The following is a 25,649-nucleotide window of genomic DNA, read 5'->3' as shown; positions in this document are numbered from 1 at the left end:
GGTTCTCAACCTGTGGGTCGCGACCCCGGCGGGGGTCGAATGACTAAAACACAGGGGTCACCTAAAGCCATTGGAAAATACATATTTATTATACAATACATTTTTAAATAAAGTATACAATACATTTTTAAATAAAATATACATTTTTAAATAAAATATACAGTACATTTTTAATTTTAATTTTTTTAAAATTTATTCATTTTAGAGAGGAGAGAGAGAGGAGAGAGAGACAGAGAGAGAGAAGGGGGGAGGAGCTGGAAGCATCAACTCCCATATGTGCCTTCACCAGGCAAGCCCAGGGTTTCGAACCGGCAACCTCAGCATTTCCAAGTCGATGCTTTATCCACTGCGCCACCACAGGTCAGGCTACAATACATTTTTAAATAAAATATGTATTTCCGATGGCTTTAGGCGACCCCTGTGTTTTGGTCGTTCAACTCCCGTCGGGGCGCGACCCACAGGTTGAGAACCGCTGAGCTAGATGGTGCTTTAGGTAAAACCATTCTCGGAACTCTACAGAATTTCAACAATTTACAGGTCAAAACTTATTACATAATAAAAAACAAAACAGAAGTGTTTCAAGCCTCAATTTGGTACACTACTAAAAAAACACAAACTTCTGATGTGGAAAAATACGGACAACCCCTTAGAGTTTATTACAATGAGAACTGACGTGTGTGTGTGTGTGTGTGTGTGTGTGTGTGTGTGTGTGTGTATCTACAGAGAGAACAGGTCTCTGTACCTCACTATACATTACAATCCCTGTAGAAAGAGCCAATGAGTATTTAAATTCTTTTCTCTTGCTTTTCAAAACAAAGATGTCAGGGCAAATCCCTAGAGAAGTAGTGACTTAAACCTAAAGCAAGGAAAGCATAGTCCCTTTTTTCCCCATCTCAACCCCACTATTTCTTTTTTTTTCTTCATTTTTTCATTTTTCTGAAGCTGGAAACGGGGAGAGACAGTCAGACAGACTCCCGCATGCGCCCGACCGGGATCCACCCGGCACGCCCACCAGGGGTGATGCTCTGCCCACCAAGGGGCGATGCTCTGCCCATCCTGGGTGTCGCCATATTGCGACCAGAGCCACTCTAGCGCCTGAGGCAGAGGCCACAGAGCCATCCCCAGCGCCCGGGCCATCTCTGCTCCAATGGAGCCTTGGCTGCGGGAGGGGAAGAGAGAGACAGAGAGGAAAGCGCGGCGGAGGGGTGGAGAAGCAAATGGGCGCTTCTCCTGTGTGCCCTGGCCAGGAATCAAACCCGGGTCCTCCGCACGCCAGGCCGATGCTCTACCGCTGAGCCAACCGGCCAGGGCTCAACCCCACTATTTCTATCCAAGGCAATCTCAGAAACAGACTTTGTCTTAACACTAACAATTCTGAAGAAGATATTACCATTTAGTTAAGTCATTCACAGAAAATAGTAATTAAATTAGAATATATTACAGAAGAGAAAGACATGAATGCTGAGTCCAAAGAAGTTTCATATCAAAAGAAAAAATATTTATCTTTTTTCCCCAGATTTATTGAGATATAACTGACAAGTAGCACCATGTAAATTTAGAGTGTACTATGTGATCATTTGATATATGCATATATATTGTGAACTGATTACATTAAGGCTAGTTACCACATTTATCATCTCACATAATTCCCATGTGTGTGTGTGTGCTGAAAACATTTAAGATCTACTCTCTTAGCAAACTTCAAGTATACTATATTGTTAACTATAGTTAATTGTACATTAGATCCCAAAACTTACTCAGTTTGTACCTTTTGAACAACTGGTAACTACCAATCAACTCTCCATTTCTATAAGTTTGACTTTAAGATTCCACACATATATGAGATCATGCAATATTTGTTTCTCTATTTGGCTTATTTCACTTAAACATAAAGCCCTCAAAGTTCATTCATGTAGCTGCAAATGGCAGGACTTCCTTTTTCATGGTCAAATAATGTTTCATTACACACACACACACACACACACACATTCATTTTCATTAGCCATTCATCTGTCGCTGAACACTTGAATTGCTTCCATGTCTTCACTATAGTGAATAATGCTGCAATGAACATGGGAGCATCAGTATCTCTTCAAAAGAATGATTTCATTTCCTTCAGCAAGGTACCTATAAATGGGAATGCTGAGTCATATGGTAGTTTGTAGTTTTTTGAGGTACTTCCATACTATTTCCATAACGGCTATGTCAATGTATGTTCCCACCAACAACGTACAAGGGTTATGTACCTTTTCTCCACATCCTTGATAACAACCATTCCAACAGGTATGAAGTGACATCACACTGAAATTTTGATTTGCAATTCCCTAATGATTACTGATGTTGAATACCTTTGTATGTACACGCTAGTCAGTAGTAGATATGATTTGGAAAAACGTCTGTTTAGGTCCTTTAGCCACTTTTTTAATTAAATTATTTTTGCTATTGAGTTGTATGAGTTCCTTACTTATTGTGAATATTAACTCCTTAACCATATTGTTTGCAAATACTTCTTCTCATTCCACAAGTTTTCTTTTCCTTTTCTTCTTTTTCCTTTTTTGTCTATACAGAAGCTTTTTTTGTCTGATACAGGAACCCATTTATTTACTTTTAATTGTCTTGCTCATGTTTTTGGAATCATATCCAAAAAAATCAACGCCAAGACCAATGTCACAAAGCATTTTCCCTTTGTTTCCTAATAGAGGCAAATTGTAAAGTTTCAGGTCTTACATTTGTCTTTTTTTAACTTATTTTATTATTATTATTTTTTTAGCGAGAGAGAGAAGGAAGGCGAGAGATAAGAAGTCTCAACCGTAGTTGCAACACTTTAGGTGTTCCTTGATTGCTTCTGATTTGTGCCTTGACCTGGGGGCTCCAGCCCAGCCAGTGAGCCCCTGCTTAAGCCAGCAACCTTGGGTTCAAACCAGTGACCATAGGAGTATGTCAATGAGCACACCCTCAAGCTGGCAACCTCAGGGTTTCAAACCTGCATCCTCAGTGTCCCATGTCAACACTATATCCCTTGCGCCACCACCTGGTCAGACACATTGAAGTCTTTAATCCATTTTGAATTAATTTTTTATAAAATGGGGTTCAATTTAATTTTTTTTCTTTACAGGGACAGAGAGAGAGAGTCAGAGAGAGGGATAGATCGGGACAGACAGACAGGAACGGAGAGATGAAAAGCATCAATCATCAGTTTTTTGTTGCAACACATTAGTTGTTCATTGATTGCTTTCTCATATGTGCCTTGACCGCGGGCCTTCAGCAGACCGAGTAACCCCTTGTTTGAGCCAGCGACCTTGGGTCTAAGCTGGTGAGCATTTTTTATTTTGCTCAAGCCCGATGAGCCCGCACTCAAGCTGGCAAGCTCGGAGTCTCGAACCTGGGTCCTCAGCATCCCAGTCCAATGCTTTATCCACTGCACCACCGCCTGGTCAGGCTAATTTTTTTGCATGTGAATATCCCATTTTCCCGTCACCATTTATTGAAGAGACTATCCTTTCCCCATTGAATACTGTTGACTCCCTTGTCAAATATTATCACCAGAATTTATTCATCTTATAACAGATTATACTAGTTGTACAACAGTTGTTATTGACTGTTTATATAAAAATTTATTTCTAGGCTCTCAGATCAATTCCATTGGTCCATGTATCTGTTTTCATGCCGATGCCATACTATTTTGATTACTTTAGCTTTGTAGTATTATTTGGAATCAGAAAGTGTTATGCCTCCATAACACTTGGTAGTATTATTTGGAATTAGAAAGTGTTATTCTTCTTTCTCAGAATTGCTTTGACTATTAGGGGTCTCATGGTTCCATATAAACATTAGAATTGCTTTTTTCTATTTCTGTGAAATATGACACTAGAACTTCATAGGGATTGCACTGAATCTATAGGTGACCTTAGGTAGTATAAACATTTTAATATTAATTTTTTCAATCCATGAACATGGAATATCTTTCCATTTATTTGTGCCTTCTCAATTTCTTTCATCAATGCCTTATGGCTTTCAATATACAAATATTTCACTTTTTTAACTTTCTTCCTAAGTATTTTCATTTTTTTGATGCTATTGTAAATGGGATTTTTTTCTTTATATTTTAATCAGATAATTTGTTGTTAATGTATAGAGGCACAACTGATTTTTGCATGTTGATTTTGTTCTGCAACTTTACTGAATTTATTTATTAGGTCTAACAGTTTTTTGGTGAAATGTTTTTAGGATATTCTAGATATAATATCATGTCATCCACAAACAAAGATAAATTCAGTTCTTCCTTTCCAATGTGGACGCTATTTCCCTTTCCTGATTGTTCTGGCTAGAACTTCTAGTGCTATGACAAATAGGAGTGGTGAGCGTGGGCAACCAGCCTAGTTCCTGATCTAAAAGGAAATACTTTCAATTTTTCACTCTTGAGTATGATGTTAGCCATGAGTTTGTCATAAATGGCCTTTATTATGTTGAGGTAGATTCTTCTACACACAATTTCTTGAGTTTTTATCATAAAAGAATGTTAATTTTTTTTTAAGAATGTTAAATTTTGTCAAATGTTTTTACTGCATCTATTAACATGATTATATGATTTTATCTTTCATTCTTTTAATGCAGAATGTCACATTTATGGACTTGCATATGTTAAACCATCCTTGCATCCTAGAGATAAACCCCATTTGATTATGGTGTGCAACCCTGTTAACTTTGATTTGTTAGTCTTTTGTTGAGAATTTTTGCATCCATATTCATCAGAGATATTGGCCGGTAGTTTTATTTACTTGTAGTGTTCTCATCTGGCTTTGGTATCTGGGCCTCGTAAAATGAGTTTGAGTGTTCCCTCCTCTTCTATTTTTTCGAGGAATTTGAGAAGTAATAATTCTTTAAATGTTTGGTAGAATTTACCAGTAAAACCATCTGGTCCTGGGCTTTTCTTTGTTAAGAGGTTTTTATTTAATGATTCCATCTTCTTACTCGCTGGTCTGCTCAGATTTTGTTTCTTCATGGTTCAGTCTTGATAGGTTGCACTGTTTATCTTCTAAATCAGGGGTCCCCAAACTACGGGCAGCATGCAGCCCCGAGGCCATTTATCTGGCCCCCACCACACTTCTGGAAGGGGCACCTCTTTCATTGGTGGTCAGTGAGAGCACAGTTCCCATTGAAATATTGGTCAGTTTGTTGATTTAAATTTACTTGTTCTTTATTTTAAATATTGTATTTGTTCCTGTTTTGTTCTTTTACTTTAAAATAAGATATGTGCAGTGTGCATAGGGATTTTGTTCATAGTTTTATTTATAGTCCGGCCCTCCAATGGTCTGAGGGACAGTGAACTGGCCCCTGTGTAAAAAGTTTGGGGACCCCTGTTCTAAATTGTCTAGTTTATTGCCATATAATTGTTCAGTACAGTCTCATGATCCTGTGTATTTCTGTGCTATTAGGTGTAATGTCTCTTTCAGTCCATTTTATTTGAGTTCTCTATTTTTTTTCTTGATTAGCCTACTTTAACAGTTTGTCAATTTTATTTGTTTCTTCAAAAAAAAATCAACTCTTAGTTTTGTTAATCTCTTCTTTAATATTATTTATTTCATATTTCTTCTATACACTTTATTATATCCTTCCTTCTACTAACTTTGAGCTTAGTGTTTTCTTTTTCTAGTTCTTAGAGGTGTTAGGTTGTCTGAATTTTTTCTTTATATAGGCACTTATAGCTATAAACTTTCCTCTCAGAACTGCTTCTGCTGCATCCCATAAGTTTTTGTATGTTGTGCTTCCATTTTCTTTTGTTTCAAGATATTTTTTATTTTTTTTGAATTCTTCTTTTATCCTGAATGTTCAGAAGTATTTTTAATTTCCACATATCTGTGACTTTTCCAACTTTCCTTCTATTATTGATTTCTAATTTCATACCACTGATGTAAAACAAACAAACAAACAAAAAAACCTGGTATAACTTCCGTCTTCTTGAACTTGTTGAGCCTTGTTTTGTGACCTAACACATGATCTATCCTGGAAAATGTTCCATGTGTGCTTCAGAAGAATGTGTATCCTCCTGTCGAGTGAGAAGTTAAGTGACTTGCTCAAGGTAACACAGCTAGTAAGAGGCAGGATTGGGATACAAATTTAGGAGGCAAATTAACATACTAGGAATCAGATACCATCAACAGACATTGTTTTGTCCTTATGAAGTTTTAAAAACTAAATATTTCATATACAATTCCAGATTTCCAAACTCCTTTGAAAAACTGGAAGATCTAACAACACTGGGCCTCGGTCCCCAAGAGGAAGAAGCAGAACAGCAACCTCCTGAGACAACATATGCTTTTCTGTAGGCCAACACAGCCTCACCCTTCCTTAAATCAAATGGACGACCTGCTTGAGTCACATCACCTGGCCCCAGCAAAAATATGAATGTGTGACCCCTGCCTTCACCAAGTATTCCAGAAAGAAGTCAGCTACCACCTAGAGCCCACACACCTTTCTTCCAGAAACAAAGGTGGTCTTAAACCACACTCAGTGTCCCACAGAATGACCCACAAATGCTTGCTGCAGGTATTTACCTTCAGAGCAGCTGTCCCAGCATACTGCCTGCTGATGGAGTCGCCATTGTTGGCCCACATTATCTGATAGATCCGATTGCATTTCACTGGTAGTGGCTGCTCTGGGGGCATCACACCTAATTTCTTCAGCTAAAATAAACAAATTGGTGAATTAATTACATGTAAACCAGCATACCATAACATAAAATATATGTTACAGAAAGAGGAACTATGTTCATATATTATTTAGGAACCCTTAAATAAAAGAAACAGTGTTTTCAGACTTTTTCCAACTAAAGCACCACTTGAAAGGTAATTTTATAAATTGCTAAAGATGAAAAAATAGAATGAAATATTTATGGGGTTTTGGTATAATTTTTTTTTTTCAGAGACAGAGAGTCTGAGAGAGGGATAGACAGGGACAGACAGACAGGAACAAAGAGAGATGAGAAGCATCAATCATCAGTTTTTTGTTGTAACACTTTAGTTGTTCATTGATTGCTTTCTCATATGTGTCTTGACCGCGGGCCTTCAGCAGACCGAGTAACCCCTTGCTTGAGCCAGCAAGCTTGGGTCCAAGCTGGTGAGCTTTTTGCTCAAGCCAGATGAGCCTGCGCTCAAGCTGGCGACCCTGGGGTGTCGAACCTGGGTCCTCTGCATCCCAGTCCGATGCTCTATCCACTGTGCCACTGCCTGGTCAGACATTGGTATAAATTTTATAGTGCATGCTCATCTTATATTTTGTTTTTGTTTTAAATTTGCCTATGAAGTAAAACTATCAAAAAGATCATTTAAACAATAATATTAATATAAATAGTAACAGAGTACAAATTGTCCAATAAATATTAACTCTGGCCCTGGCCGGTTGGCTCAGTGGTACAGCATCAGCCGGCGTGTGGAAGTCCCAGGTTCAATTCCCAGCAAGGGCACACAGGAGAAGTGCCCATCTGCTTCTCCACCCCTCCCCCTCTCCTTCCTCTCTGTCTCTCTCTTCCCCTCCTGCAGCCAAGGCTCCATCGGAGCAAAGTTGGCCCAGGCACTGAGGATGGCTCCATGGCCTCTGCCTCTGGTGCTAGAATGGCTCCTGTTGCAATGGAGCAACAGCCCAGATGGGCAGAGTATCGCCCCCTGGTGGGCATGCTGGGTGGATCCCGATTGAGCGTATGCAAGAGTTTGTCTCTTTACTTCCCTGCTTCTCACTTCAGAAAAATACAAAAAGAAAAAAGAAATATTAACTCTGTGCTAGGGCTAGGGTTCCAAGAACTTTTCAATACACTGCTCACAAAAATTAAGGGATATTTTAGCGCTTCATATTCATTTTGAAATATCCCCTAATTTTTGTGAGCAGTATATAATTCTCTCATTTACTCCACATAACAACCTTCTGCAATCAATATGCTTATTACTCCATTTTAAATATGAGGAGGCAGAAATTAGGAGATGTTAAGTCCTTTGCATGGGATCAACACCTAGTATGTGTAAGAGCCAGGGCTTGAACTCAAACGCCTGACTGCTTCAATGACACATTAGAAGGAACAGACTCAGGCCCTGAACAGTGGCTCAGTGGACAGAGCATTGGGTTGGCGTGTAAAAGTCCCAGGTTCAATTTCCGGTCAGGGCACACAGGAGAACTGATCATCTGCTTCTTCCCTCCTCCGTCCCCCCTCTCTCCCTCTTGTAGCCCATGGCTCAACTGGTTCGAGCATGGCCCAGGGTGCTGAGGATAGCTCTGTTGGAGCAAATCAGCCTCAGGTGCTAAAAATAGCTCAGAACTGGAGCATCAGGCCCAGACAGGGGTTGCCAGGTGGATCCCAGCTGGGGCTCATGCAAGGGTCTGCCTCACTATCTCCCATCCTCTTACCTAGAGGGGAAAAAAAAGGAACTGACTCACATCCTCGAAGAATAGTCACTAGGTTCTATAAAAAAAAAACAACACCATAAAAGCACAACTCTAGAAACCACGCTAGGAACTTCCACTTTCAGAATTCATTACTCAAGTGTTGGAGGGCCAAAAGCTCTAAAAGGGCACATGGGTAACAGGCATGGTGACTACAGGAACCAGTTTCCACTGACTGGGGCATAAAGGCAAAAGGCTGGTTCTGTAGTGCCAAAGGAACCAACAGCCCCAGCAATGGCACTGCTGATAGGAACATAACACAGGCAAAGAAGGCTTGTTTCTTCTTCCTCCTCCAGCCTCACGACCTTCCTTTAGTGCCCGCTATCGGGCAGGGTCTGACACAGAGCCAGCCTGCCAAACAGAATGAGATGTACAGATCCCACCTCCAAATACAGAAGGGTTTAGAGATGATGGGGAAAGATAAATGATGTGCCACTCAATAAGTTCTAAAATGTTGGGCCTCACATTTAATGTTTATTTTATTGATTTTTAGAGAGAGGAAGGGAGGGTGTGAGAGAGAAACAGAAACACTGATCTGTTCCTGTATGTGCCCTGACCAGGGATCAAATGGGCACCCTCTGTGCTCCAGGGTGATGTTCTAACCAACTGAGCTATCCAGCCAGGACAGGCCTCATATTTTTTAAATGAGTACTTAAGAAAATGCCACTTGATTCAAATTATTTCCAGTGGAGGTTGTGCTTTCCAGGTTTTAATGCAACAAGGATGTCTGTATGCTATAAATGTCCCAAAGAACAAAGATTTGTTTGTTTACAGTTGGAAAAATGAATGAATATTTACAATCCACAAGACTCCAAATTACCTGCTGTTCCATGACCACTCGTGCGATAGCAGCTTGGACCACGTTGGTGCGATCCAGGCAGTCCATGCAATTAACTCGGAAAATCCCTTCTTGTTTACAAATTACACCGGCTTGGTCAACCCTTTTCAAAAATAGTATGGGATTATTTCACAATATGTAATACTTCAATATGTTTTTCAAAAACCCAATTCTTTGAACCATAAGAATAAGAACAGCAGCACTGACTGCCAGTTTGCTTGGAATACCATGATGTGGCAGACATTATTGAGTCCTCTGTAGACACTTAAATTATACAATAACTTAACTAGGCAGATATTACTATCCCCCTTTGGAAAAGAAAAAAAATTGAGGTGCAGAAAGAGTCATTTGCCCCAAACCATACAACTACCAGGCAGAGCTGACACAACCCAAAGACACGTTTTTCTGCACATTTAAAACCAAAAGGCACTTTAAAACACCATCCTGTCCCTCCTTTTTGACTCCAAGTAGAAATGCATCGAAACTAGCCTGAACAGATCATTCACTTTACCACCCAGTAAGGCAGGGGTTGGGAACCTATGGCTCGTGAGCCAGATGTGGCTCTTTTGATGGCTGCATCTGGCTCGCAGACAAATATTTAATAAAAAAAATAATGTTGGCCCTGGCTGGTTGGCTCAGCGGTAGAGCGTCGGCCTGGTGTGCGGGGGACCCGGGTTCAATTCCCGGCCAGGGCACATAGGAGAAACGCCCATTTGCTTCTCCACCCCCCCCCTTCCTCTCTGTCTTTCTCTTCTCCTCCCGCAGCCAAGGCTCCATTGGAGCGGGGATGGCCCGGGCGCTGGGGATGGCTCCTTGGCCTCTGCCCTGGGTGCTGGAGTGGCTCTGGTTGCGGCAGAGCGACACCCCGGAGGGGCAGAGCATCGCCCCCGGTGGGCAGAGCGTTGCCCCTGGTGGGCGTGCCGGGTGGATCCCGGTCGGGCGCATGCGAGAGTCTGTCTGACTGTCTCTCCCCGTTTCCAGCTTCGGAAAAATACAAAAAAAAAATAATAATAATAATGTTAAAAATATAAAACATTCTCATGTATTACAATCTGTTCATTTCCTACCGCTCATGTTCATGGTTGCAGGTGGCTGGAGCCAATCACAGCTGTCCTATAGGACAACACCAAATTTTTATTGGATAATGCGTAATGTACACGGGTCGTTGTATGGCTCTCAAGGAATTACATTTTAAAATATGTGGCATTCATGGCTCTCTCAGCCAAAAAGGTTCCCTACCCCTGCAGGAAGGAGTTGTGCCACATGCCTTGCTCATCTAATTTCTCTGGCTACCTGTAGCCCGAAAGTCCAATCAAAATTTCTCTTCTTTTTTTTTTAAATTTTTTAATTTTTTTACAGAGACAGAGAGATAGTCAGAGTGAGGAATAGACAGGGACAGACAGACAGGAATGAAGAGATGAGAAGCATCAATCATTAGTTTTTCGTTGCACACTGCAACACCTTAGTTGTTCATTGATTGCTTTCTCATATGTGCCTTGACCGTGGGGCTACAGCAGACCGAGTAACCCCTTGCTTGAGCCAGTGATCTTGGGTTCAAGCTGGTGGGCTTTTGCTCAAACCAGATGAGCCCACACTCAAGCTGGCAACCTCGGGGTCTCAAACCTGGGTCCTCTGCATCCCGGTCCAACACTCTATCCACTGTGGCACCGCCTGGTCAGGCAACACTCTTTTTTAAAAAATTGATTTAACGGCCCTGGCTGGTTGGCTCAGTGGTAGAGTGTTGGCCTGGCATGCGGAGTCCTGGGTTCGATTCCCGGCCAGGGCACACAGGAGAAGCACCCATCTGCTTCTCCATCCCTCCCCCTCTCCTTCCTCTCTGTCTCTCTTCCCCTCCCACAGCCAAGAATCCATTGGAGCAAGGTTGGCCCGGGCGCTAAGGATGGCTCTGTGGCCTCTGCCTCAGGCGCTAGAATGGCTCTGGTTGCGGCAGAGCGACACCCCAGATGGGCGGAGCATCACCCTCTGGTAGGCACGCCGGTTAGATCCTGGTCGGGCGCATGCGGGAGTCTGTCTGACTGCCTCTCCGTTTCCAGCTTCAGAAAAATACAAAAAGGAAAAAAAAATTGATTTAACACTGGCGATTCATACTCTCTTAAAAAGGAGAACAGGAATAAGAAAAACAAATGCTTTCTCAGCTTGCTGCTATTATTTTAATGCTTCATGGCACTAAACAAATACACATGATTTCACAGCCCAAGTGTTATCAAACTGACTCCTTATGAAATAAGGAATACGTACCAGCACCATTTCATGTCAAGAATAATGTCATAAATGGCATCAGTCAGTGTTTGAACATTCTCAAACTTCATTCCTCGGCTGAAATACAAGCCAAAAGAAAGAAAAAAACTTTAATAATAGTTGTTTTTTTTAACTTAAGATGTAATATTTAAGGTAGCTTGGAAAAATTAAAGAAAATTATTTTAATTTCATGACATTAACACTATTATATTTTATATAGGCAATTATATAAATGCTTATACCTAATCCGCACGAAAGAAAAGATACTTAAAAATATACTGAAATGTGGCCCTGACTGGTTGGCTCAGTGGTAGAGCGTCAGCCCAGCGTGTGGAAGTCCCAGGTTCAATTCCTGGCCAGGGCACACAGGAGAAGTGCCCATCTGCTTCTCCACCCTTCCCCCTCTCCTTTCTCTCTATCTCTCTTTTCCCTTCCCACAGCCAGGGTTCCATTGGAGCAAAGTTGGCCTGAGTGCTTAGGATGGCTCCATGGCCTCTGCCTCAGGTGCTAGAATGGCTCCAGTTGCAACGGAGTGACGCCCCAGATGGGCAGAGCATCACCCCATAATAAGCATGCCGTGTGGATCCTGGTCGGGTGCATGCAGGAGTCTGTCTCTCTTGCCTCCCCACTTCTCACTTCAGAAAAATACCAAAAAAAATGTATATAAATGTATAGGTAGCCAAAGTTCAAAAGCTTCTCTCCCCACCAGATTTTCAATAGTTAGGTAAATTAACCCACATTTGAACCAGAATCATGACAATAAACCTGGCTCTCAGAATACACATAATGTACAGTTATCATCAAAATAGTTCACTAACTGTTGATTTTCCAGAACAAATTCTAGTGAAGTTTATCCATTGGGAAAAAGAGTGCTACTAATAGGTATGAAATGAGCCAGCAGGAGGACTTTTATTAAGGAGGTCTTATTTCTTCTGCCAAGCTCAGGCTCAATCAGAAAGGGCGAACTCCAGAAATTCTGTAGTTGAATGATAAAAGGAAAAATGGATCTCTAAGTCTCCGAGTTGTTTTGGAACATAATGACTATAAGTAATTCAGGGAAAATTTAGTTAAATTTTTAGCCCAAAAATTTCCAAATGAAAATTAAAATAAATCATACTCCTCCTCTTTCCACCAATGAAGAGAAGACAATGATTTTTTTCCCAATAAAGAGAAACATAGGTCCCTGTGGTAGCATTGGAACTGATCAAAACTCATCTCCGGAAGCCTTCTTACCAGTGCTCATGGAAGTCAAATGAAACATAAGTGAGGAGTGAGTTGTTAAAGAGCAACACCTGCTTTAGGTAAGCATCCCCAATAATTTTCTCTCTTCCTGTCTGGTCAACCAGGTTAACAATAACCTGCAGAGAGTAAGGGGGAAAAAATTCAGTTTAATCAGATGTTATAATCATAATGTGATTTATTTGGAATTATGTTTTAGAAATATTTTATAGCTCTGCTTATAAATCAATCCACTCAAGCATCAATTTTTTCCTATAAAATTAAATTTTTATTTGTTACATTTAGGTTTATGAGAACTGCTTAAATTAATAGCATTAAAAGCTTTTTTTAATAGGATACATTATACCTTTGCAATAACCAATTAGAATACATAATGAAAACAAGGTCCTTTATAATAGCAAACCTTTTTTTTTTTTTTGCAAAACTTTAAACTATCTAGAATACTTTTAAAGGAAACATGCAAGATCTACATGTTAAACTCTATATAACTTTGCTGAATACATAAAACAACACTTGAATAAATGAAGAGACATACCATGCTAGATGGCAACATTGTGAAGAAGTCAGGTCTCCCCAGATTAATCTATATACTCAATAATCCCAATCAAAATTGATCAGGATCTTTCTATGGACTTGATAATTTAATTCTGAAGTTCACTGGAAGAGCAAATATGTGGGAAAATTTTGAAAGCTAATGATAGAGGGCTTTATCCCACTGAAGAGCAGAACATACTGTAAATCTATGGCAATTAAAACTGTGGTACTAGTGTAGAAATGAGTGACTCAATAGAACAGGTGACCTAGAAACAGGCCTATGTATACTAAAAAATCTAAGATATGGTAACAATATGATTCTGGGAAAAATATAGACTATTCTATAAATGGTATTGAGATAATTATCTATCTATATAGGGAGAAAAAAACTTTAGCTCCCAACATCTCATACACAAAAGAAATTTTCGATGCATTAATCTAAATATTTTTTCTTCAAGTTATAGAAAAGCTGTAATAAACTTTGGGATAATGTAAAATGGAACATGACTTTCTTGGCATAACATAAAAAACAAGAGGGCATAAAGAAATAGATGAGCCATGGCCAGTTAGCTCAGCCGAGAGCATCGTCCCAAAACACCAGAGTTTCAAGTTCAATACCTGGTCAGGGCATAAATGGGAAGTGACCAACGAATACACAACTAAGTGGAACAACAAATGAATGCTTTTCTCTCTCAAAGCAATCAATAAATAATAAAAGAAAAAGATAAACAGCTGTGGCAACATAAAAATTTATTTATTTTAGTTTATTGCTTTTAGAGAGAAAGGAAGGAAGAAAGGGACAGGAACACCTATCTGTTCCTGTATGTGCCCTGTCTGAGGTAGAACTATATGCGTAGTACTGAGAGATGCTTTTCATTTCTTCACATTTTTCTTAAATCATAATAATTAATAGTAGATTAATCTCTTATCTAAAAGTGGTCTAAAGTAACAATGATATTTTGTAAAGAATATTAAAAATAATCTTAGCTTATATATGTTCTTTAACTTCATGACAAATGCCATTTCGCTTAATGAATAGTACATTGTTATTTTCATGAAATTTAAAGAACCAAATACACAATCACTTCTAAATATGAAAGAATATTTACTACTACAGATCAAAACCCACCTGTTGGCCCTGGCCGGTTGGCTCAGTGGTAGAGCATCGGCCTGGCGTGCAGGAGTCCCGGGTTCGATTCCCGGTCAGGGAACACAGGAGAAGCGCCCATCTGCTTCTCCACCCCTCCCCCTCTCCTTCCTCTCTGTCTCTCTCTTCCCCTCCCATAGCCAAGGCTCCATTGGAGCAAAGTTGGCCTGGGCGCTGAGGATGGCTCTGTGGCCTCTGCCTCAGGCGCTAGAATGGCTCTGATTGCGGCAGAGCGATGCCCCAAGATGGGCAGAGCATCGCCCCCTGGTAGGCATGCCGGGTGGATCCCGGTCGGGTGCATGCGGGAGTCTGTCTGACTGTCTCCCGGTTTCCAACTTCAGAAAAATACAAAAAAAAAAAAAAAACCACACAAAAAAAACAAAAAAACCCACCTGTTTTCTGTAAATTTTCAGTTGTTCTTCAAAATGGGCACAGAAATAAGCAACAGTTTCCTTTTCACCTACAAAGAAGTGATACCAAGTTTACTTTTCCTTTCCATGTTTAAGGCAGAAATCAATATCTATTCCATCTTTACTCTTACTTTTAAATAATTTACTGACAGCCCAAATGTAACTAAGATTTTCTAAAATCAATATTTTTAAATGTAATACTAAGGCAAAGATTTCTGATCTTTTTCCCAATTGAAACATAAAGTACAAACTGTGAAATTATAAAAAACATTTATTAGTATAGCTAGCCTACTTGTCAGAAAAGGTTTCATGTGGTTTATTATAAAAGAATAAAAACCCCTCTAAATCAAGTATATTAAAAACTGAAGTTTTACTGAATTCTCAGATATATAGGATTTGAGAGAAAAATATTCAGTAAACAATTTTAAAAATCAACCTCATTCAGTAAGCAATTCATTATTAGATTGACATGACTTAGCTATTCCAGTGCTCAAGTTAAAATACTGAAAGAATTTAAATACTGAATAACTAAAAAATAACAACAAACATTTCCAGTGAGGCATGGAGTAAAGGCATCTTATCTTGTATATGCCATCTTAAGGTATTTCCTGGTTCTAAAAATATTGGCTTCATTTGACCTTTTCCGAAATTAAACATTCAACAAAATACTCTTCAAAAAAACAATAATTTAAAGTTTAAAATAAGCTGTTTTATTCTATTGTTGGGGAATTATTTATTGTTAAATTATTTATATTGGCCCTGGCCAGTTGGCTCAGCAGTAGAGTGTTGGCCCAGCATGTGGAAGTCCCAGGTTCGATTCCTGGTCAGGGCATACTAGAAGAACCACTTGCTTCTCCATCCTTCCCCCATCTTTCTCTCTCTCTCTCTCTTCCCCTCCCACAGCTATGGCTCCAATGGTTCGAGCAAAGTTGGCCCCAGGGGCCAAGGATGGCTCCATGGCCTTACTTCAGGCCCTAAAATAGCTCAGTTGTTGAGCAACAGAGCAGCAGTCAGACAGGCAGAGCATAACCTGGTATGGAGCTTGCCGGGTGGATCCTGGTTGGGGTGCATGCAGGAATCTGTCTCTGCCTCCTTGACTCTCACTTAATAATTAAAATTTTTTTTAATTACTTAAATTGACAACAATCATTATTCTTATGTTTATATCACTTTCTACTAAATTTCACTGTATGAGTTATTTTATTTATTTATTTATTTTGGAGTGACTGAGACAGAGTCAGAGAGCAGGACAGATGGGGACAGATAGACAGAAAGGGAGAGAGATGAGAAGCATCAACTCTTCATTGTGGCACCTTAGTTGTTCATTGATTGCTTTCTCATATGTGCCTTGACCGGGGGCTACAACAAACTGAGTAACCCCTTGCTCGAGCCAGAGACCTTGGGTCCAAGCTGGTGAGCCTTGCTCAAACCAGATGACCCCACGCTCAAGCTGGCAACCTCGGGGTCTCGAACCTGGGTCCTCCACGGCCCAGTCTGACACTCTATCCACTGCGCCACCGCCTGGTCAGGCTATTTTATTGTTTTGAATGAAGTATCTGGCAAAACAAATCCAAAGCTATAAAGTATCTAATATATTTTTTTAAATACTCTATCTGAAATCATTTGCAAACTAAATAACTGACATGCTTACTCTTGTCTAGCCGGGGTCTTGGATTATATCGATACCCAACCTGGCTCCAAAAGACCGGCACAGAGCCTCTTGTTTGAATAAATGACAAGGTATGATTATGAACATGAATTAGCTGCTCAGTCTCCACATAATTTGCAACATTTCCATTTTTATCCACTCCTCTTCGTTTATAGCGCATTCCTAAATAAAACAGAAAACAGCAATATTTTTAAAAAATTTAGTCTGAGTAGATTATGCTTCTTAACCAAATCTCTCTCTTTCAGAATAGCCTTGGGGATCTCATGTGAAATTGCCAGGCAGAACTGTATCAACTTACCCAGATCATAACGGAATGCATCATTGTTTTATTACAATTTGAAGCTAAGATCGCTCCTGGGCACTGAAAGCGAAGGGTTTTCCCAGAGGCGCTAGCGCACGGGAAGGATTTAGTTCTGTGAGGCAGCCATCAGGAGGAACATCGCTATTTCAGAAGCTTATCCCAAGGGACCTGCTTCTCTCTTTTTATATATACCTCCTTTCTTTGTCCTTCTGTTAACCCCCCCCCATTTGACTCTCCAATAATTGGTCCACGGTCACATCACAGTCACCGAGCGCTTTGAAACCAACTGTTTCCAAATCCATGCTGTCAGCAGCATTTCAGCACCCCTGCAGGCTTTTCACTCTCAACCGCATATGATTTACATGCTCTGACAGCCCTCCATTCACCTGCTCTGTGCCGACTGCGACGGGAAATGAGAGCCACCAGAAATCGTGGGTGAATGTCATCCACACAGGTGGCCTCCTGAGGTGGGGTCTCTGGGCTGCTTTTCTCTTCATCAGATGATTCACTATAATTAACCACAAGTTCTTCAATCTGCACAAAACCTTGGATAATGGGGATAATCCAGAAGTCCACATCTCGTGTCTGAAAACAATATAGAAACATCATGTTGTTTCTAGGCTGTACTTAAACAAACAGTAGCCAGCACATATTTGTCAGTTTATTAGAAGCAGAAACCTTCCACTCTTTAACCACAGTCTCTGCTTACTGAAGAACACAAAGGAATGGAGGGAGGGAGGACAGGTGGAGAAGAGAGCCTTTCTTTATAAGGCTCATTCAAAAAAGAGTTGCCTGAGAGGGACCACAGCATAGGAGTCAGGCCACCAGGGAACAAATTCAAGCCCTAAACCCTTAACTCAACCAGCTGAATCACTGCACCTCACCAATGCCTGGATGTTCTGCTTTGAAAACCAGCACAAACTACTACTCCATAAGGTTATTGTGAAGATTAAATGAGTAAAATATAAAGAGTGTTTAGTAAAGTGCCTGCTTATAGTAACTATTTAACAAATATAGGGATTATGAGTACTCCTATTGGTATAGGAAAAATAAAGCTTAAGTATTGATTTTCAATTCCTACCTGTATTAAGCCTTTAATAAAATACAACCAACTCTGATCACTTTATTATGAAACAGAGGTCTATTCCATTTTTCTTTTTAAGAGAGAGGAAAATGAGAAAGAGAAAAAAAGAAAGAGAGAAAGGGTGGTAGGGAGGAGCAGAAAGCATCAACTCGTAGCAGCTGCTTGTTGTATGTGCCTTGACCGGGCAAACTCAGGGTTTTGAACCGGCAACCTCAGCGTTCCAGGTCAATGCTTTATCCACTGCACCACCACAGGCCAGGCCCTACTGTATTTTCTAGTACAGAAAAATACTTGTTTTGCCAAGCTAAAAGTAGTAAATGAACAACAAAATAAAAATTCCTTTCCATAAATATCTTATTTTTAAGTCATTTAACATAATTAGGAGAGTATTAATTAAATGTAGAGATGTCCTCTCTTGTGTCTTCAGACTAAGAATACTGAGATTTCTCACCGACTGTATGCAGGAATAATAAATAATGAGCTCTCCAGGGAGTCGTCCTTAGTCCCTCTTTCTCTCCTATCTCCATCATTCTATCTAGCCCTAATCTCAGCATCAGCTCCACATGCACCTGCTACCACAGACTCCAGGTGCTATCTCACAGTTCTGCTGTATGGAGCTGCAGACAAGGTCCTAGAGCGGGGCTGAAAACAGTGAAGGGTCTATATGCATTCCTTATTCTTATCACCACTCCCATTCTTTGTATATTTTTACTTCTAACAATAAATGCAAAACTTTTGACAGGAACAGAGAAATGTATGTTGCCAAATGCCACCTTTATTGCAAACCATCAGTTTTAAATGGCAATGCAAAGTGTCTGCAAAAAAAAAAAACCTCTGCAAGATAAAGAACTCAATATGTCAGCAAACAGAGCAAACACTCATTACAGACACCTTTACGGCTATCCCCTGTCACAGAGTTGTGGTGGTAACAGTTTCAGCATCATAAAAAGAGGTGAGGCCATTTTTATGCCTTATTCTCAATACAGAAATGATAGATATGTAGTGGTAGGCATTGCTACATGGTCAAAATCATTTATACTAACCCCCACCATTTGAGAGAAATAGAAAGAAGAAAAAAGATTTAAAATTTTTGAAAGGTTAAGAAAAAGATAAAGATGATCCTGATCAATTATTTGCCCACGCTGTGTCATAAACAGTAACTGCCACATAGCAGGCCTTACACAAATTCTTGTTGATTAAGTAAATAAATGAATTGTCATTGGACAGTCATAATTCTCCAACAGATGTAACAGAGTAAAGGAAGAAAGTAGTCAACAAGTCAGAAGGATTCTCATCATATTCCCTGCCTTCCCTGATTCAAATACTGGCAATACTATAATATGCTTGGAGATTGTCTACTCTAATTCCCAGATGAGGAAACAGGAAAGTTAAATGGCCTGGTATCATTCAAGGACAACTGGGCTTCAACCTTCCCAATGGGTAAACAAAATACCTCTTTTATAGGAACTCTGGGAAAATTAGTTCCCCAGGTTTAAATTACTACTATCCCATGGGAACCTGCTAAAAGGACAGGCCTTTAGCTACGCAGCAGAACTGTGAACTCCTTAAAATACCAGATGCCTTGGTTTCCCCATCTGGATGAACGATACCCATGTTGTAGGGGAAAACATTACAGTGAGATTTTAAGTTGATTTTAACACTAAAAATATTTGCTTAACTATAATTATCTTAGAATAGTTTAGAAACAACTACTCACACCAATCTCAGTTAGATCTTGTATCATGTATTTATTCCAAAAAAATCGGTCATCAACCTGGAACAGGTAGAGAACAGACAGTTGAGAAACTTGTTTCAGTTTTGCTATAAAGCAGAATGAGTCCATAATTGTTCTGGAGGGTAGAGCCTGCTCTGAACCGCGAGAGGTACCTTCTGCCAGAGGGGCCGGGGGTCCTTCTCTGCAGCGCTTTGCCTTTGCACTGAATTGGTCAGGTCGTAGGACAAGCTGTAGTAAAAGGATTCCGAGTCCATGAACATCTTCAGCAACTCCTCCAGTAATCTTCTCTCCAACTTCTCCTTTTCTTTACTTTCCTTAACCTGTAAAACATGAATCTACTGTCACTGCAGGAATTACATGTGAAGCAGTACGTGGATAACACACACTTTCCTAGGAAGGAAGTGGGGATACTCAGGGACATGCAGAGACAGTGCTGGAATACAACAAGTGGTTTGAAAATAAGTTTACAGGCAGGAAAATTACCCCTCAATTTAAAACTAATCAAAATGAATTCCATGCCCATATTAATTAAACTCTTACTTTCTTTTTATTAGGAGCAGACACATTGGACTTAATATGCGTAAAGGTCTTCAGTAGAAACTTCGAGTCATCAGGAGATGGTATAATCTTCTCTGGTTTGTTAATTCCAAAATGATGCTTCTTACAGAGCTAAATAATTAGGAAGAGAGAGAGAATCCATTATTATTAATATCTGCTTGTCAAATGTTCAAGGCTGAGTACAGAAGTGGATGCTACTGCTCATGCACTGTGGTTAAAAGTAAACCTCAAAAAGCAATCAGTGGCCCTGGCCGGTTGGCTCAGCGGTAGAGCGTCAGCCTGGCGTGCAGGGGACCCGGGTTCGATTCCCGGCCAGGGCACACAGGAGAAGCGCCCATTTGCTTCTCCACCCCCCCCCCTTCCTCTCTGTCTCTCTCTTCCCCTCCCGCAGCCAAGGCTCCATTGGAGCAAAGATGGCCCGGGCGCTGGGGATGGCTCCTTGGCCTCTACTCCAGGCGCTAGAGTGGCTCTGGTCGCGGCAAAGCGACGCGCTGGAGGGGCAGAGCATCGTGCCGGGTGGATCCTGGTCGGGCACATGCGGGAGTCTGTCTGACTGTCTCTCCCCATTTCCAGCTTCAGAAAAATACAAAAAAAAAAAAAAAGCAATCAGTAACCAACTACAGTGCCCCAACTATGACCCAGTGCCTCTCATCTCTCTCCCTTCCTGTCTGTCTGTCTCTCTTGGTAAAAAAAATAAGCCAAAAAAGAAAAGTAAACCTCGAGACTTAGAAAAATGACCAAGTACACAACTCACACTGGGAAACACAGCTGCGCTTTCAATGATTAGAAAGTTGCAGTAAAGCATAAGCAAAGAATACAGGACAGGATATATATACTTAGGATTTGAGGGTGGAAAATTCAGGTTAGGATCATAACTATAGTTAATATAACTGAATAATAAAATGCTCCAGTTAATGCTTTAAAAATTGGTATCTAAAATTTAAAATATTGCAAAATACACACTTTCTATGCTTCAGGGGCATTATTTTACAGCTATTTGTGCTAAATATTCATTCCTGCTGGTTAATTGAGTGTTCTGGTTCAGAAGATGGCAAAGGTCTGGTCTTCTGGGAGTCTCAAAAGCTGGACATTTCAACCACTCCCCTCCTCCTGTCCTCACACACTAACAAAACCAACAACAACAAAAATACTCTGTAGATCCAGAGATTTAATTTGAAGAAGCCATCAGTAGAGGCTGCAGGAAACGTGCACACCAACTGGCAAAGGTGAGGAAAAGGATGTAGATGTGTTAATATCAGAAAGAGCACAGAGGTTCTAAAAACAACTACCTGGTTAGGCCCTGGCCAGTTGGCTCAGTGGTGGAGCTTCGGCCTGGAGTGCAGGAGTTCCGGGTTTGATTCCTGGCCAGGGCACACAGGAGAAGCACCCATCTGCTTGTCCACCCCTCCCCCTGTCCTTCCTCTCTGTCTGTCTCTCTCTTCCCCTCCCGCAGCCAAGGCTCCATTGGAGCAGGGTTTGCCCGGGCGCTGAGGATGGCTCTGTAGCCTCTGCCTCAGGCGCTGGAACAGCTCTGATTGTGGCAGAGCAACGCCCCAAGATGGGCAGAGCATTGCCCCCTGGTGGGCGTGCCGGGTGGATCCCAGCCGGGCGCATGCGGGAGTCTGTCTGACTGCCTCCCCATTTCTGGCTTCGGAAAAATACAAAAAAAATAATAATAAAAATAAAAACAACTACCTGGTTAAAGTCAAGTGTGTTTTACATATCATTTCATGTGGTTCAACACACAAAGCAAATATTCAGAAAGGTACACAAGAATTCTACTAACTAGATATATGCTAATTCCACTTTTCAACACACTAGTTTTATTCCTACATCAGGTGGTAGATTCCTATTGTGAGCTAATTGTTATAAATGATTGATAGTGTCTTACTCACAAAATAACTGTTACTAGATACACAGGAATAAAAAAAAGTGTAATGAGAACAAAAGCTACATAGTTCAAGCTTTGATAATAATGATTTAAAGGGGGGACTATCCCATAAGTGAAGACTGATAACTGGACCAAGTTTTCGGATATAATGGAATCTTACCTTTATGCATTTTGAAAATTAAAACTATCAAAAACTCTATTCACATGGGTTCACAACATGATAACTTGACAATGTTCCTGCCTACCATTAAAGACAGGGAACTAGAGATGAGGTCTAAAAAGATTTCTAGTCCTTCTACCAACACTGAGCTAACCTAACTTCCCTTCCAATAAGCAAAACTAACTGAGTTGATGGGGAAGGAGAGAAGAACTAAGCAGATGGACACAATTTCAGCAATTCTCTCCTCTCCCCTTTTCTGCTGGTGATTCCCATCAACATGCGAACATACTGGTATCTCTTCCAACACCTTACTTCAAGTCTCTTCCTCTGCCAGCAAGTGTCCTGTTTCTTTTACTTCTCACTACCTCCAAATGCTCTTCTCCCATTCTCTTCCAGCCCACGCCAATTTGGCTTTGGCCCTATACAACTGCACCTAAGCTGCTGTCTTCGTGGTGACCAGTGACCTCCACTTGGCTAAACCCAAAGTGAGTTTTTGGTCCTTGTCTTAACCTCTCAGCAGCTCTGACAGCTCATCACTTCCTCACCCTCGCTGATATTCTGTCTTCACTTGGCTTCCACTGGTCACTTTCTTTATCTTTTTTTACTGGTTCATTTCCAACCATTTGGCTTCTTAATGTCTCAACACCCCAGGGTTTAGTCCATAACCCCTTCCTATCTACATTCACTCCCTCAGTGATTTCATCCAGTCTTGGATTCAAATACAATCCATATGCCAACCCTCCCTCTTAAATGTATTTCCAGCCCAGCTCTCTCCCAAAATTCTAACCTCACAAACCCTGTTTCCACTCGGATTTCCACCAGACATCTCAAACTCAACATCTCCCAAACCAGACCTCCTCTTCCCTCCCCGCCTTTATCTCCTACTACTGTCCTCCCCTCGCCACCCTGGCCTCCTGGCTGTTCCTCAGTGTGTCAGGAATGCTTCCACTGCAGGGCCTTTGTTAGCTGTTCTCTCTGCCCAAGTATCTTACCACAATCTCTACACCCCTTACTGTACTCAACTTCTATTTCCCATAGCATTTATTACCTCCCAACATGCAATATAGTTATTATATTGATATTTATTGTCTGATCCCCTACCCCCACTATAATTTAAGCTCCATAATTGCAGCAATCTTTGTTCTGTTGACTTTTTTCTTTTCTTTTAGCAAAAGAGAGACAACAGACAGACAGGGGCAGGCAGGAAGGGAGAGAGTTGAGAAGCATCAACTCATAGTTGCAGCACCTTAATTGTTCATTGATTGCTTTCTCATATGTGCCCTGACCAGAGGGCTCCAGCCAGGTTGGTGACCACCTGCTCAAGCCAGCGACCCAGCGCTCAAGTCAGCGATCTCAGAGTTTCAAACCTGGGTTCTTAGCATCGCAGGCTTACACTATCCACTGCGCCATTGTCTGGTCAAGCTGTTCTGTTGACTCTTATCTCTAATGTCTTAGCGGTATCAGGCATAAGAGGTCTCTCTCAGTAAGCATTTGCTAAATGAATAAACGAGTTCTGATGCTACAAACATAAGTGGTAACCTCCAGATTCATCCATGAGGCATATAAGTAGTCCTGGGAAAGCCTCACTCCCCTTCTTCTGTGAACATGCTACCCCTACCTTTCTTGGTAGAGAGTCACTGGGGCAGCAGAGAAGAGGTTAAAAAGGATACTCTCCCTATTGCTGCCACTGCTGCTCAAATTCAGCATCTCCAAAACTGAGCAACATCTGCTTCTCAAATCTTGTTCCTTCTCTGGTTGGACCAGTCTCAGGCAACATTACACCACCATCAGAGCACTTAAGCAAGAAAACTAAGAGTCATCTTCCATTATCCTCCTTCCTAAAGTCTCTCCTATCAAACTCAACCACTGTATGTCGATTGCTATTGTATTTATTCAAATTTTTATCTTTTGCCCAGACCAGTGTTTCTCAAAGGAAGTGCTACTGGCTTAACAGACAGAATAATTCTTTATACACAATTATTTCTCTTGGTGCAGATGACCTGACAGTCTTTCCTCCCCCGGGGAGCCCCACTCTAGCACTGGGTTTTAAGTACTAAGCATGGCTTCAGGCCCCCATTTCCTATGACGCCCTTTTAGTTTCCTTTACTGTGTAGGGGTCAAATCTTTCCTTGCCCACTTCCAGATCCAGAGCCCACGAGGCCTATGGCCTCAGTTCAAACTACTGTTCTGTTTATGGTCCATGAAGCTACTACTTCTCTAGGCCTAGCAATGTCTTCTTTTTCTTTCTTTTTTCTTTTCTTTCTTTCTTTTTTTTGTGTGTGACAGAGACAGAGAGAGAAACATAGGAACAGACAGGAAGGGAGAGAGATGAGAAGCATCAATTCTTCCTTGTGGCACCTTAGTTGTTCATTGATTGCTTTCTCATATATGCCTTGACCGTGGGACTACAGGAAACCAAGTGACTCCTTGCTCAAGCCAGCAACCTTGGGCTCACACTAGTGAGCCTTGCTCAAACCAGATGAGCCCGCGCTCAAGCTGGCAACCTCGGGGCCTCAAACCTGGGTCCTCCACGTCCTAGTCTGGCACTCTATCCACTGCACCACTGCCTGGTCAGGCCAATGTCTTCTTCTTCTTCTTTTCATCTATCCTCTTCCTGGGCTTGAAACAGAACTGATACAGGCCTAATACCCCTTAACTTCCTTCCTTATGAACTCCAAAATCCCAAAAATTCTCAAACCTGAATGTTTATTTATTTACTTTTTATTGATTGATTTCAGCAAGGGAGGAAAGGAGGGAGAGGAATGGTGGAGTAGTGGGAAGAGAAAGGAACATCAATCTGTTCCTATATGTGCCCTGACTGGGGATTGAACCGGCAACTTCTATGCTTCAGGATGAAGATTTAGCCAACTGAGCTATCCAGCCAGGGTGTGAAAGTTTATTTTTTGTTACAACTCATATATAATATACCAAATACCCTAAACTGATATGAGGCTATTGGTGTCATCACCTACCTCCCCTACTATGAATACTCACATGATTCTTTAAGAAGTATTAACATGTTGTATTATAGGGTAATGCCCCAGACTCACAGGGCATATAAAAACTACATGGAGCCTGACCTGTGGTGGCGCAGTGGATAAAGTGTCGACCTGGAAATGCTGAGGTCGCCGGTTCGAAACCCTAGCCTTGCCTGGTCAAAGCACATATGGGAGTTGATGCTTCCAGCTCCTCCCCCCTTCTCTCCCTCTGTCTCTCTCTCCTCTCTCTCCCTCTCTGTCTCTCTCCTCTCTAAAAATGAATAAATAAAAAAATAATAATAAATTTAAAAAAAAACTACATGGAATAACCTTCTCAATAATCACGAAAAAAAACCCTGAATTCTGAAACAAATATGTCCCCAAAGCTTCCAATAAACATTGTGATCTGTATAGCA

At 41.0% G+C, this 25,649-nt stretch overlaps 1 protein-coding gene across 2 annotated transcripts in view; it reads right to left on the bottom strand.

Annotated features, from left to right (window-relative positions):
- The window catches only part of INPP5F (inositol polyphosphate-5-phosphatase F), an 82,902-nt gene that overhangs the window by 17,249 nt on the left and 40,004 nt on the right, over window positions 1-25,649 (bottom strand). For both annotated transcript variants that reach the window (XM_066238618.1, XM_066238619.1), the window contains exons 4-13: window positions 20,187-20,315; window positions 19,799-19,966; window positions 19,629-19,685; window positions 17,214-17,412; window positions 16,509-16,688; window positions 14,840-14,907; window positions 12,761-12,885; window positions 11,528-11,605; window positions 9,251-9,371; window positions 6,555-6,683 (exon numbers count right to left, since the gene is read on the bottom strand). In XM_066238618.1, coding sequence (XP_066094715.1) covers window positions 6,555-6,683; window positions 9,251-9,371; window positions 11,528-11,605; window positions 12,761-12,885; window positions 14,840-14,907; window positions 16,509-16,688; window positions 17,214-17,412; window positions 19,629-19,685; window positions 19,799-19,966; window positions 20,187-20,315 — 1,254 coding nt within the window. The remainder of the gene's footprint in view (window positions 1-6,554; window positions 6,684-9,250; window positions 9,372-11,527; window positions 11,606-12,760; window positions 12,886-14,839; window positions 14,908-16,508; window positions 16,689-17,213; window positions 17,413-19,628; window positions 19,686-19,798; window positions 19,967-20,186; window positions 20,316-25,649) is intronic.

The sequence above is a fragment of the Saccopteryx bilineata genome, chromosome 7 (assembly GCF_036850765.1).
Source record: "Saccopteryx bilineata isolate mSacBil1 chromosome 7, mSacBil1_pri_phased_curated, whole genome shotgun sequence".
NCBI classification, from domain to species: domain Eukaryota; kingdom Metazoa; phylum Chordata; class Mammalia; order Chiroptera; family Emballonuridae; genus Saccopteryx; species Saccopteryx bilineata.
Note: the sequence above shows the minus strand (reverse complement) of the source record. Positions and strands in the feature narration are given on the sequence as shown.